Genomic DNA, 14,206 nt, shown 5'->3' on the forward strand with positions numbered 1-14,206 from the left:
ATAACCCTTTCAACGGCATGAAAAGAGTGAAAGTGGTTCAAGTTCTGCATGGTTTGAGGAGGTTCAGCACTGCTGAGCATGGATGGCATTTAGAAGTGGAAGGGCAGTGCCCTGATGTTGTGGCTTTTGGAGCGATGATCATATCCCCCTGGGAGGAAGTCTTTCATGGCAGCAGTGTAAAACAGATTGTGTTTTCCTCATGATGATGATCATGTTGTTGTTGTTGTCGTTGTTGTTTTCACTGAAAGTGAACAGAAATCAGGTGTAGTTTCATTATATTCCAACTCATTTTATACAAATAGTGGAAATCTGAGTTGACATTAAAGCAGTGGTTCTGAAACTTTTTCACTTTTATATGTTTTATAATAGAAAGTGTTTGAAACCCAGGTCCAAAATAGTCCCACATCCTGTCATTGTGTTACTTATGGTAACACAACAGTGAAAATGAATCATTCCTCTTTTTGCTTGGGACCCCCAGGAACCCCCTCAAGGGCCCATGGGGGTCCCAGGACCCCACTTTTAGAACCACTGCATTAAAATATCTTTATTTTCATGAATTGTGCTTAAAATACAGCTATATACAAAAGTGGAAGCATGAAAACTTATTCAGAAAACAGTCAGTGATCACATGTGTAGTGTCATGTAATAGGTATTTTTTAAATCATTGTGCCCGTTGCTAATCTTAACATGTAATCTTGTTTCAGTTAGTGAGTGTTAGCATGTTAGCTTTAGCCAGGGTGTGCTGTCAATCAATTAATCAGACTTTATTTGTATAGCACCTTTCATACAAAGAATGTCTTATTGCAAGTTCAAAAAATCATTTATAAATATGAACGACTTCGTGCAGTTGCCCAAGGACCCTGGTCGTATATGATAGATGGAGAATATATTTTGTGACATATTTTGTGTTCAATCCACTATCAACTCATTAATGACTGTAATAAATGTGAATGACATGAAGTCAGTATTTAGGGCCTAATTCTTCCTCATTTTAATTTTGAATTAGAAAAACAAGCTGGTAAAGCATGACATCTCTCAAATCCTAGGCAGCTCGGCAATATTGAACAAGCTGTAGCTTCATTATTTTTCTCTCAGTAATAAGTGCAAGATACATGTTGTAATTCCCTTCTCCTTTTCCTGCTGTTCGACGAGATGAACAACAAAAGCCCTCTCTGGTCTCTTAAGTGCTGATTTGTAGCACTGTGCTGCATTTATTTCCCATGTTGAGTTTTCCTTTGCTTCACATTTTCTTCAGCAGCCTTTAAGCACATACAATTACATATAATTTGTCTATGACACAGAACTGAAACTAAATGGTATAAAGTGTGTCTGTGTTTGGGGTGAAGCATATACTGCTGCTGCTGCTGTGTTTTCAGGATTTAACAGTACAGTAACTCCGCTCTGTGGGTACCATGTGTGGCGGCCTGTGAACTGAGGAATGTCCCACTGACCCTGAAACAACAGTGGGAAATAAAGGCAGTCATTGTTCTAAGCAACATTGGTGGTGGCTTGTTTAATGAAAGTCTGAAAAGTATTTGGAACGAACAGTATCAAACCTTTGTGCTATCCACCCCCACCACACACCCTTGTAGCTAAAATGAGCGAGGATATCACTGTGTATATCATTAAAAGGAACAGATGTGGGGTGGGGGGGGGGGGCTGAACATTTTAGCAGCTTACGGGCATATATACACATTTATCCTATCTCGGTATATGTCAGTCTAATTCATGGATAACACTTTATTTACACTTCACTTCTACAAAGATCTTATTAGAATGATAAAGAACCTCCGGGAAAGAACAAAACACCTATTATTCCACAACTTATTCCAACAAAGCGAGGCATATTGACTTGGTGTGTCATCTTTGTATCTCCAGATCACGTGTTGGCTGAGACATACCAGGAGAACAAATCACAACGCAGCTGACAAATGTCACCATTTTAGAGCCTTCTCATGCTGCACTGCAGTGATCCCTTTCCTCCGTGCTGCTCTCGTTGTCTTTATGCTGTCTGCTTGTTATGTGTCACTTCAGTAAAGCAAGGTCACAGATTACTCTGATGGAAAGCATTTTCTCTCCTGTTACAAACAGGCAGTCTGAAGACAGCAGTTTCTTTGGGAAGTGTGGAGAGCAAAGAAGGCATTTACACAGTCGCCAGAAGAGCTGTTTGCTGACATAATGTATTTCCTACTGCTCGTCTGTGCTAAGGAGAGAATGGGTCCCACCGAGTCAGGCGTGCTGAAATACCACTCCATGGCGAGAATTTTTATGATCCGATATATCAACCTGAAGGTTCACCTGGCATACATTAATTAATACATGAAATATGGTGCTTAAATATCTATATTACTTCAGGAGACAAATTATCCCGCTCACTCCGGGTTCTCAGTAAACTCCACCTGCCAGCTTTACTAACTTACTGACAGCTACCTTCATTTTTTAGGATCCAATTGAATTTTTATGGCAACAGTTGGGTTGTTGTTGTTCTAAATGTTTCGTTTCGTTTCATTGCACTGGGACTGCAGTGTGGGGACAGCTTTCCTTTTGCGCTGGCTCTCTCCACATCATCTGGCCCACTCACACGTCTGACTGACAGCTAAGTCTCTTGTTTTGTCACACAGGTATTATGAGTAAATAATAATACCGCTATTCATAAATTACCTAGCTGTCATTTCCTCCCGGTGACGTCAAACTCAATGTTTCTTTTCAGAATAAACAAAAGATTAACTATTAGACAATATGACTGACTTTATTATGTTGTTGACATAAATAAGCAGAGGTTTACAAAGCAGTGTAGATGAGACTATGATTGTTACATTACAAATGTGGTAATCCTTCATTTTACACTTTTCCAGGGTTTTACTTAAAGTGTTGATGTCCATAAGAAGATACATTTGTGGTTTTAAGAACCAAAACCATCCCAGTCTAGTTTTGCATCTTCTCTCAGGCTTCTCTTTGGAGCTCTAGTAACAACAATTGTTTGGCTGACTGTTTTCTTAGTGAATGAATGAAAATACAGCAGATTTCAGGTAAACACCAAACCAAATCCTGCAAGGTTGGTGGATCCAGGTGGGCTTGGCTTGGGGCACGGCTGAGAGCGGTGACTGCTTTGTTGTGGCATAAAGTTCCTGACGGCCTGTTTTCAGGCTCAGTGTCTGAATACGGGCTGTGTGCATTTCTCTGTGGACTGAGGCTTTGATACTTTCACAATATTAATATAGAACCTAGACCTGATCGATGATTAAAAAAGACAGGGAAATCTCACTTTATATAATATGGGACCTTTAAAGGTACAAACTGTGATCCAAATGTTAACAAAGGCGTCCCCCAATCACCACAGTTGCTGATGCCTGAAATACCTGAAATCAGCTTTTTATTTTTTACCTCTGATCAGTTGATAGACACACAAAATTTCAATGTGAAAATCCTCTCATTCTGTGTTGGCTCTTTAAAGACCTTTCTATTTGGAGAAAGTGGTTTCATGCACAAGGATGAGCCCACGTAGACAACTACTCTGGTGCGGCTCCCAAACTCTGGTATCAACAAGCATAACAATATATCACAGGCAACCAAACTGTACTTAAAACAAACAACAGAAAATCCTCATGGGAGCCACAAACCAGCGGCTGGCTCCTTTTCAGCGGCTGCTTCATATCCTTGTTTAACAGCTTACTCTCCAATGAAAAGTGTAGGGCAAATGTGTCAGATCCTCTCTCACACTGCAGTGTGTGACTGTCTTCACAAGGTTTGTTTTGTTTTTTATTTTTTTATTTCATAGCTCATAAAAGTTAGGGGAGGATGACTTTTCAGCTTGCTGCAGGTATCAGTGCTGCGCCAGATAAAGACTTAGCTCTGCAATGAGATTGTTACCCCCCGCCACACACACACACACACACACGCACACACACACACGCACGCACACACCTCTCCTACAAAACAATCTGCAGAGAGAAGTGAGTGAAACGCACAGCTGTAGCACTCCCCCTTTTAATAAAGGTCATATCACACCATCAGTGTGAAATGGGACATTTTATTCTGTCACAGTGATGAGGGCAGTAATGTTTATTATGCATTTAACACATTAATTAGCTTGTGGGGGCTTTGCTTACACCTACTTTAATGAGTTAGGCTAATTCCATTCGGTTGCTGATGCTGTCACTGTGTAGTTACTGCTGTGAGTGTCGCTGATATTTTTATTTGATGCTGTTGGCTATCATTAGCTCTAATACGACTCAAGACAAAGAGGTGCAGATGTGCAGACGGCTGTTTTTTTATCACGTAAAGGAAAACACATGCATGTTAGCAAACTCAGAGGCTCTACCAGTAGCACTACACGTGTCAGCTTCTCGGCCTCAAAGGCTTTAGTCAATCATTCGTACACATCACTAAACTTAGATGAGGACCTAATGGGAAAATGTAATCACTTGCATGAATGAAGGCCACTTTCAGGATGCATAGTTAAAACAATAAATTAATGTTAATCACCAACAGACCTCCTCGTGGTTTCAAGGTGAAAAGAGAAGTTTAGTGAGAATATTCTTGGTTAATTTGAAACAGATGAATTTAATGAAAGGTGCTTTTAGTGTAATTAGAAACAAACTTATAATATCATTTATCTAATGCTATGTAATCAATAGCTTGTTAAAAGCTAGACTTGAAGAAATTCTGGACTTGTCTCTGCTGAGGGTAAATGTTTTTCTGGACTCATCATCTCTTCATTTACTCAATCTGCTTGTGCACACCAACCACTCTAAAACAAATCAATTCTGACCAAAAGCCCCCATTAGATCAGATCTAGAGATGTCAGGGTTTCTGTATGAGGCTTTTACTAAATCGTCATAGACCGATAAAACACCTACTTGTCAAAGCCCGCTTGCCTTTTTTTCCAGAACTCTCTTCTCTGCCTGGAGCCAAGTTTTCTTGGATACTGTATTTGAGAGAAGAAATTTCCAAACAACAAACAAAAAAATATGTTTTTTCATTTGAATGATATTGCAGCACAGAGACTAGGCAAGCTTTTATGACACCCCTACAACCAGAAAAATACGGCAGGACTGATGTGTATGAGTGTGTGTGTTTGTGTGTATTCATTCACTATATATTAAGTTGGCTTTTCATTGTGAGGACACAGAATGGGCAAAAAACCTTTAAACGTTATTTACCACCAAGTTATGGACATTCTGTAACCAGTGAGTCAGAGCAATCCACAGTTAAATGCTACAGTGATTATAACCTACAAGCTGTAAGAGCAGAAATGTGACCTATACAACCCACAGTAAATACATTTAAAGCCATTCCAGTAGATCTGTAACATAATACTGTATGCTGTATAAATATTAGTAAAATAAACCTTGTATTCTAGCTGTGTTTCATGAGCAAATGAGATATGCCTGATAAGTGCTGTAGTAACAAGAACTGACTGAGGGATGGTTATCTCTGGGCCTCTCTGGGATTTATGCTCATGTATGCACACTGTGAGAAATTGTCAGACTGAATATACTGTGTGTGTTGTTAAAGCTGTGTGGAAAAATGTGTAATATCCTCCGGGGCATATTTTTATAGGTCGGTAGACGAATGAGGGAGAAACTAGTTGTGTTTCCAAGTAGATGTTCACATTTAAACAAAGATATTTTCTTTTGACAGGTGTCAAAGGGAAATTTGAATTGGTCCACTTTGCACTATTCAATTTGGCCCGGTCTTGGTGGCATTCTGATCTGTCTCTGCAAATTAACCTCACAGCAACACTTTTGATCTGCTTGATATTTGGACTTGTAAAAGCAGGAGCAAGGGAAATACAGCGCATTGACATTCCTCTCCCTATCCAGTAATGAAATTGCTTAGCGCTATTGCATCCTTTCAAGCATCACACTGTGCTCGCTCATATGGATTTAATCCTGTTGAAAGAGGCTGTTGCTGAGGGCATTCGGCACAATGCCAGTTTGAAAGTAATCCATTGAGTCTTAAATAAGTTGGCGCCTTTCAAGTAGAAATATCTGTATCAGCTTATTGGAAATTAATAATCAAAGCTGATCTGAAATCTTGAGCACTTGAAATCTTGACATTCTGGTAACAATCTCTATGTTCTGCATTGGTTTGAGTGTAATGTGCACTAAATGGCACCACCACCACCCCACTGTTAATTCTCATGACATGAGAAATTGATCATATATTTGTTCTCATTCTTTGTCAAAGTGTAAATTTAAGACTGATCATGGTCCTAAAACACAGTCACCCTCAACATCCAACCATATGACATAGAAATCCATAAAAAGACAAGACTTATTTTTTTTCTTGATTCAACTCGTGTCTAAATGTTAAACCCTAATCTCCAAAGCTTATAGTGCTGTGTATTTAAATGTTCTGTCCATTTAACTGAAAATGAAAAAAAAGCTAATGGTATTAAAAATCTACATTTAAAGCATGGTAATACTGCAGGCTCAATTAGACTGAAAGTATAAGAGATAAGACAGAGGAAATGACATTATCACACTGGCAGAGTGGTATAATTCTCGCTGTTGACACAGTAGATACCATGATGACTTCGATATGACTGGAGGATTATAACAGTGAGATACGATGACCGTCAAATGTCCTCTATATTCTTAATGGAGTGTCACTCGTAACTGAATTGTCTCGATTTATCTTACAGGAGTACTTCACATTGTAGTGACAGCCTGTAAATACAGATTTTGAGTGGCTCTGTTGTATGTGAAGTGATTTCTGCAGACATTCACACTTAAAAGGAGCAACCGATTGCAAATAAAAGTTAAACACAGTGTTACTAAGATCATTGGTAGCTTCCCAATTTAGACATATCTTCTTATTATTTCAAATATTTTGTCTTCTTATTTTCGTTTACATAATGCACCATTTTTTGTGAAACTGAATGGCATCTTGCAATAAAAATTGTAATTCTATAGCCTAAGTAGAGAGTAGAGAGTCAACCCATGTGTCATTGAACACCCACAGTCTACGGATTTTTGGTGCAGTTAACATTTTCTACTGTAGGGCTGTAATTAAAGGTTCATTATTGATTACTTTTTCATTAATCCAATAATAATTTAGTCCATAATTGTCAAAGATATCAAAATTATTTCAGCCCCATTTCACTTTGCTCTTTATACTTCATTCAATTCTGAAAAAGTGAAAACTGTAGCAACCATAGCTACTTTTTGCTAATTTGGTGCAATGTGCAAATTATCATTATGCAACATTGCACCTCTCAGTGAGGGTGCAAAATGACTTCATGACTCATAATGTCTGAATTCTCGTTTTCGTTTAGTGTTAATATAACTGTTGAAATATTAGGTAGAGAGCAGTGATTGCAGACAGTGGAATGGTAATACAGTGTAACCAGCATAATCTGAACAAGATTATGGTTTTGAGTGTGAAATGTCTGTCTATATTTAAAGGGCCACAAATATCACAGAGTAATTAAAGTGCATTATTACAACAAAGCTTCAAATTTATACTAAAAGCTTACGACATCCCACATCACTGCACATAAGAGGAGAAGGAAAAATTGCAGGCTCAGGGTGATTGAAGCTTCCTTTTGAAGTCACTCGTTCTGGTTGGGTGATGTAGCTGACAGGGTTATTTTGGGACAATGAAAATGTGCTGTGATTAATGGTTCAAAACAAAAACTCCATCCCAAGACAGTGTGTGCTCACAGGACTGTAGCTGGGGAACTGATAGTCCATCTGAGCCGGCACCTCTAAATTAGTGCAGGTATCATTGCTGTGTTATGGCGCCCAGGCCTTAGTTTATCACATACACTCACCACCCAGAATAACACCTTAAATCAACCTAAGAGCCATGTCATTTGTGACAGCGCCTCCCGTAGAGCTGCCCCGCCAGTCTGATGTCATCTGATCTCGGTGGATGAAAGCCCATCCACAGGAAATTCAGGGGCACTTTAATGGCATCTTCCTGAAATGCTCACCTGCAAGGATTGAGCAGAGACTGTAACTGGCACAATATATCTCACCTTATCTGTTTCTGTCTGGAATGAGAAGGCAGAGCCTCCGGGAGAGACCTTTTACTCCGGTCATGATGCAGAGGGGGTCGCCAATATGTGGAGACATGCCTCAAAAATTTAAATGCATTGCAGGCTGCAGTTGTAAAGCTTCCTCATCTGCTGTGCTGTGTCATATTTCAGCAAGGTTTGACAATGCCGGCGCTTCATAGCTCACATAAAAAGGCCTCATTTTCTTCTATCTAGCAGGACCATTGTTGAGTGCTCTATCTCTTATCTCCGCTGTACTCATTTTAGTACCTCACAGTAGCACATTGTTCATTGTCACTGGTTTAAGAGATATTAATGGATGTGATTGCTCTATCCTCCACTTGGGTTTGGACTCAATGCATCTGTATTTGACTTGGGCTGGATAATTCTCAGTGCTATAATTTCCTGTGTGTCATACACTTTGTGAAAAGCAAGAGCTTTGTAATACAACTGAATGACTAGTAGATTAAAAGTTTTCTGTGATATTTCTCCTTTTGATAGTCATTTTGAATTATTCAGAAGGTCACAGTGAGTCAGATCACATCTTTCTTTCAGTCTGACATCTGCCTGTCTTTGTATTTTTCCTTATTTTTCATTTCAGATTCAGAATGCCGATGATGTTTTGATTACACCCTTGGAAAAATTTCGGAAGGAGCAAATCGGCGTCGCAAAGGTAAGAGACCACCTACACGCGCAATTAGCAGTTGAACAGCGGAGGATATTTCATGTGTTCTGACGCTCTCTCTTCTCCCTCTCACCCCCGTTCATTTTCCCCTACAGTATGTAAATCGTTAATTAAAAATAAATCGTGACACTGCCTAGAGAAGTGGCCTGCTGCTAATTAATCAGACTGACAGGGGGCATAAACAAAGATGTCAGTTTGCAAGCGTGATATTAAAAGATATTAAGACTCGTGAATTGAAAGATCATCAGTTTTCTTAGGGGGGTAGTTTAGGTTCAACTAAACAATTATCTCTTTGAAAACCACATCAATGAAATCTTTACTTTGTTTCACCAGTCATGGTATTTCACGTATTTCTGCACAAATAGCAAATATTTGAAAATGTGCAAAGACTATATTTCACCATCCTTCAGTATCACAACCTAGGTACTGCTCTTTCTTCAAAGATACTTCTGCTTGACTTTTTTAATGCATTTATAATCTGATTACTATAAGCTTACAGTATCTAACATATTGCATTCACCATTTTTGTAATCAGATTACTGTAACTCTGTTTCATGTAATGCATTCCTCTGTAACCTATTGGACGTCGAGGATTGATGTCAGTAGGGGTTTTGCAGAGTGTTGCTTGAGGGCATCCTGGTTCCACAGTGGATATGTTGTTGAAGCTGGAGTTGACTGCAAAGAACAGTGTGGGTTTGTTGCTACAAGCTATGCTTTCATTCCTGGCCAACACAAAGGCATAAAATGAAAGTGCAGCAGCTTGTTTGTGGTCATTCCCTTGGTGAGATCACATATGAACAAGCTGGTAGAACTCGAGCCTTTATGTAGACCTCCCACTGAGTTTCTGAGTCCACTCCTAACTTTACACTGGACTCTGTGAATCATTTGCACATCTTTTCATGGCCCTTACCCATGTGGGGGACAGTCCAACTCCGGCCAATGTTTTTATTTATGTTTCATGACTTTTCAGCCGTCGGTCTGCAAAAGTAATATTTTACTAAACATCATTGGTGTCTTCACAAGCCAACCTGCAATGTAAAGGAGCTATTTCTCTTCTTATTGTTGAGGAGTGAACATCAATCACTCTACTTTTTACTGGCCAGACTAAATAACCATTGTCACTTCAACCATCATATGTATCCAGAGTAATGAAATGGCACATTTTGCTGCCATCTCTTTCTCTCACTCCCCCATCACGGTTCTCAGTGTTATTGCACCGACTCCTCTCTACATTTATAAAATGGTTTCTTAAAAGCCACGGCCCCCGTCACTCCCACCACCTCTTATTTCCTCCGACCACTTCCTCCTAATGGCTCTCTCCTCCTACGGCCCATCCCCCGCTCAACATTAGCCCAAGTAGAGTGAGATAAAAGGCAGACTTCACGAGTGGCTGAGCAACTTTCCACTGTTCCGAGAATCTGGAGAGATCTGCAGGCTGTCTGACCCCTCTAGTTACTGTGCTTCATGTCTGAGAACGTCAGATGGACAAATGGGGAGCTCTTGCCTTATTTGGGTATACTGCGAGTAATCCCACTGAGGTTACGTACCAGTGTATCAGCTTCCTAGGCACAAGCACAACACTTTCATGGCCATAACACACCAGCAGATTGACTGCAGCACTACAGGACATATTAGGCACAGTCTGCTTCACACAAGGCTGAACTAAACACTTTGGAATAAAACCCTCAAACTTTGCTCAGTCTTCGACAAATACGCATCGCGAAATCCAAACAATTGTGCATTTCCACTGGAACATGGACTTACCATATGTGCTGGCTGCCAAAGCAGGATGTAGAACTGAAATTACTGTTACACTTCTTTTTTTGTGTGTGTTTCAGATGTACTTTTCTGTGAGCTGAAAGCTAATAACTTCCCAGGGAAAGAACAATAGTTTCAGGTCTGAAATAAGGAATGAAATTCTGAGTTTGCTGTGACTGCGTCCATGTGGTCAGCTTCTGTTCATCCACTAATTTGCTGACTGATCTGCTACAACATAGACCTCAACCTGAGGCCTGAGCTCTCGCACAGACCTGCTGTTCTAAGGGTTTCATGTGTTGATTTTTTTCCTATAAACTGAAACCATTGGAGGTGAACTGCCTAAAGCTGGGTCTGCACCGTTTGTGTGTATTTGTGTGTTTGTTGGATGTCAGATTTTTTTAAGACCTTGAAATTTAAACAAACCCCCCCAGGGACACTTTCTCAAGAAAATATCAGGGGGTGTCTGACTGGTGGGTGGCATTCCTGCTCTCTGTTGACAATATTATATTCCCTTCAAGGGTCTTCAGCATTAGGGGCACAATAGGGGTCCCCCTGCTAGCTGAGTGTGAAGAATTAGAGCAAACAGATCCAGATGGGAGTCAGATGGCCACCGATAATTTGAGCTGTCTTCATCCTACAAAGGGTGCACAGACGTCAGATGATTTTTGGCTGGTCATGGTCTCCAGAGGCCGAAATGACATTTGCATTCATACAAAATCCCAAAATATGCTAACCAAGATGCTGTGGAGTAAAAGGGGTCAGGGAAGTGGTTTGGGGATATCTTTGCCAGCTGTGGGCTGAACCAAAACTTCTCAATCATACAAATATGTACAGTAGACAGTATTTTTATACTTTCATTAACCTCGGGATGTTGTGGTAAGTCAGTGGGCCTGTTTTAGAAGCTATTTTAGGCACATGCCTTTTCCTCTGCCCATCTCTCTTGATTTGTGTAGCAAAAACACACAGGAAATCAGGTTTGACCGAAAAAAGAAAAGTAATTTTCAGTGAAATTAAATTGTTCTGATATGACTGTGACCTGTTATTGTTTGTTGGCCGCAGATATTCACACTATTTTTGTATCATCAGCCGTGCCCACAGCTACCCACGTCACAGCACAGCTATACTGAAATCTGGCACGGGTCCAACCATTTAAAACACCAGATGATCGAAGATGCAAGTGATGTCCTGGAGATATGCAAATCACGTTGCACAATAAATTTTGCAGATTCCTAGTTAATATATTATTGATTAATCAAAGTAAATGCGCTCTGCAACAAGACAAGATAACTGCAACAGCCTTTGAAAACACTTTACATAATAATAGTGAGAGAAAAAATTAACATGGCAGTACTGCAGATAACACTCAAGCTTTATGCTGCAAAAACAACAAAATGCAGGAGTAATGTGATGCAAATGAAATAGGATTTTTTTTTTTTTCCATTATTCTCATGTCTGTCGCATCATTTTCCACTGTGCACTATCCAGTAAAGCAGAAACACCATTAAAACAATGAAAGTAATTACTTTTTCTCCTGATCGCCAGAATTTCACAAGGCAGTCAAAAAAGACCTTGAGAGGTCGGTCTTTACCTGTTTGACGGCAGCAGCCATCCACTGTAAATATATCAGCTTCTTGCCTTTTGCAAAAGCAATATGTGTTAAATTAGATTATATACAAACAGTAATATCATCCAGAAATGTGGAGTATTCCGTATTATTGCTAAGGTGTATAGTTTTAAAATAATTAATGCACCATATGATGAAAAAAAAAACAAACAAACAAACAAAAAATCCCCAAACTCATTATCTTCTGTTATATTTTTACATAATCTTTAAAACTGATGACTGGTTCTTACAGATAACTGATCTTACTCTTATGTAATCTGTGTACACTGGCAGGGCAGTTTCATTCTAATAACCTTCTATCTATCTGTTATATACTGCAAATTGAACAATGACTTCATGGAATCATGGTGACGGATGAACCAGCATAACAGCGTGTAGTCTTACTGCATTTCCTGTACACTGTTCTCTGGAGCTGGAAGTGACTCTAAACACAGGACTGAGTGAGTGCTTATGTTTCATGTCAGTCCCTCTCTCTGTGATGGACCTTTCCTGTCAGTCTTCAGGGTCTTTGGGTTTAATAAAGCAGAGCTGTCATGAAAACAACCCCGATGAATAAACACAAGACTGTCCAGCAGTGAAAGTTCACTAGCTAATGAAATCTTAATCCTTCAGGGCTGGGCGCAGCAGCTATTCCAACGGAGACTGAAGTCAAATGCGTAAGAAAACGAAACAAACTCTTCAGAGGCCGTTATTATAAAATCTAGATCTTTGAGAAGATAGCCCAGATGCTAACACGAAACTTCCTGTTATCTTGAACATAATTAGGGCGGTCTGACAGCTCCTTAGTCATGGACTTAGTCATGGGCAACACTAACCAGTTACAATAGAGCAAAGCAAATAATCATCAGATGTATAATCTTAACAAGGAGTTCCAAACTTCCCGATGACTCAAGCTGTGTCTTCCCACTCATTATCACTCCAGTTAGGTGGTGAGAGCAAGGTTTAGCTTGAACTTGACAGGAAGAAGCCTAAGGGATCCCGGCAGTATACAGTATAGACCTATATTTATGCAGATCTTGTCAAAAGACTTTTTCACAGTGTAACAATAAAGGGGGTTTTGAAGATTTATCGTATGAAGATACCAGTTTTTTTTTCTGCTTGCAGCTTTGCTCAGACCTCAAGAGTTTCTCTGAGATCAAATACAAAGGAAATATCACTGTTTACCTGCAAAGTGTGCATAGTATATGGAGCCTTTGTGCTTTTATTTTGTTATTGTTTTAGATTTATTACATCATGTGTCAGAGAGAGCAGAAGGACTGATAAATGTTCAGTTTTAGACTAATAGTTTGCAGTTTGCCACACACACACACACACACACACACACACACACGCCCACTAAATATGATCTGTGTACAAGTCAGTGTATTTGTTTTTCAACTCCTCAGAAGCAGATGTTTGTAATTATTTCATGTTAATTGGCCAACGTCTCGCTGTCTGTGATGTCTCCTCAGGAAGTGGGATTTCAGGTAAGGAAGGACATTTTTGGCTCTGCAGCAAAGTGACTGAACTCAAACTGAAGCCTTCTGTTCTCACTGCCTCCCCTGTGGAAGCGAGACCAGCGCGTGTGTGGTGGAGCATCAAAATAACCCGGCCATTGCTATTTAATCGCCATTCTGGACCCCTGCTCCAATTAGAAGTCTCTAATGAGCTGATAGAGATAGGTTTCAGAGTTCTCCCTTTCATGTCACTGCTCAGAGAATCCATTTAAAATGAACGTGTGGTGAAATATGCTGCATGTGATGCCTTGCTGGCCATTGATGTTTGTATTATTCCAGGGTGTTGGACGGAAGTGAAGAAATGTAGTGCGATAGTGTGTGATATCTGGGGTTCTTTCCTACACACACACGCACACGCACACACACATATTCGACCTCCCTTGCCGCTTACATCTGTTACTATGGTGATGAGGCTCAGAAATGATGGCCCTGAGGATCGTTAGGGCCAGTGTCAAAACTGGTGTTGTGCTGCTTGCGCCCAAGTTTTTTTTTTCTGACACCTGATGACCAGCACTAAAAGCTGCCTGCAGTTTTTTCTCGTCATTTTTCGCTCCACAACAATATAACAGCAATTAGTAAACTCACCCATGCTACAGCTGGCATCAAAGCGCTCTTAACAGCAACACAAGACTTGCCAG

At 40.0% G+C, this 14,206-nt stretch overlaps 1 protein-coding gene across 5 annotated transcripts in view; it reads left to right on the forward strand.

The window, feature by feature from the left end:
* LOC139632475 (rho GTPase-activating protein 42) overlaps positions 1-14,206 on the forward strand; it is a 58,771-nt gene that overhangs the window by 26,225 nt on the left and 18,340 nt on the right. For all 5 annotated transcript variants that reach the window (XM_071497424.1, XM_071497425.1, XM_071497427.1 and 2 more), the window contains exon 4: positions 8,607-8,678. In XM_071497424.1, coding sequence (XP_071353525.1) covers positions 8,607-8,678 — 72 coding nt within the window. The remainder of the gene's footprint in view (positions 1-8,606; positions 8,679-14,206) is intronic.

This window comes from Trachinotus anak, unplaced genomic scaffold, assembly GCF_046630095.1.
Source record: "Trachinotus anak isolate AG129_WGS33_773 ecotype Australia unplaced genomic scaffold, CSIRO_AGI_Tana_v1 ptg000014l, whole genome shotgun sequence".
Taxonomy (NCBI): Eukaryota; Metazoa; Chordata; class Actinopteri; order Carangiformes; family Carangidae; genus Trachinotus; species Trachinotus anak.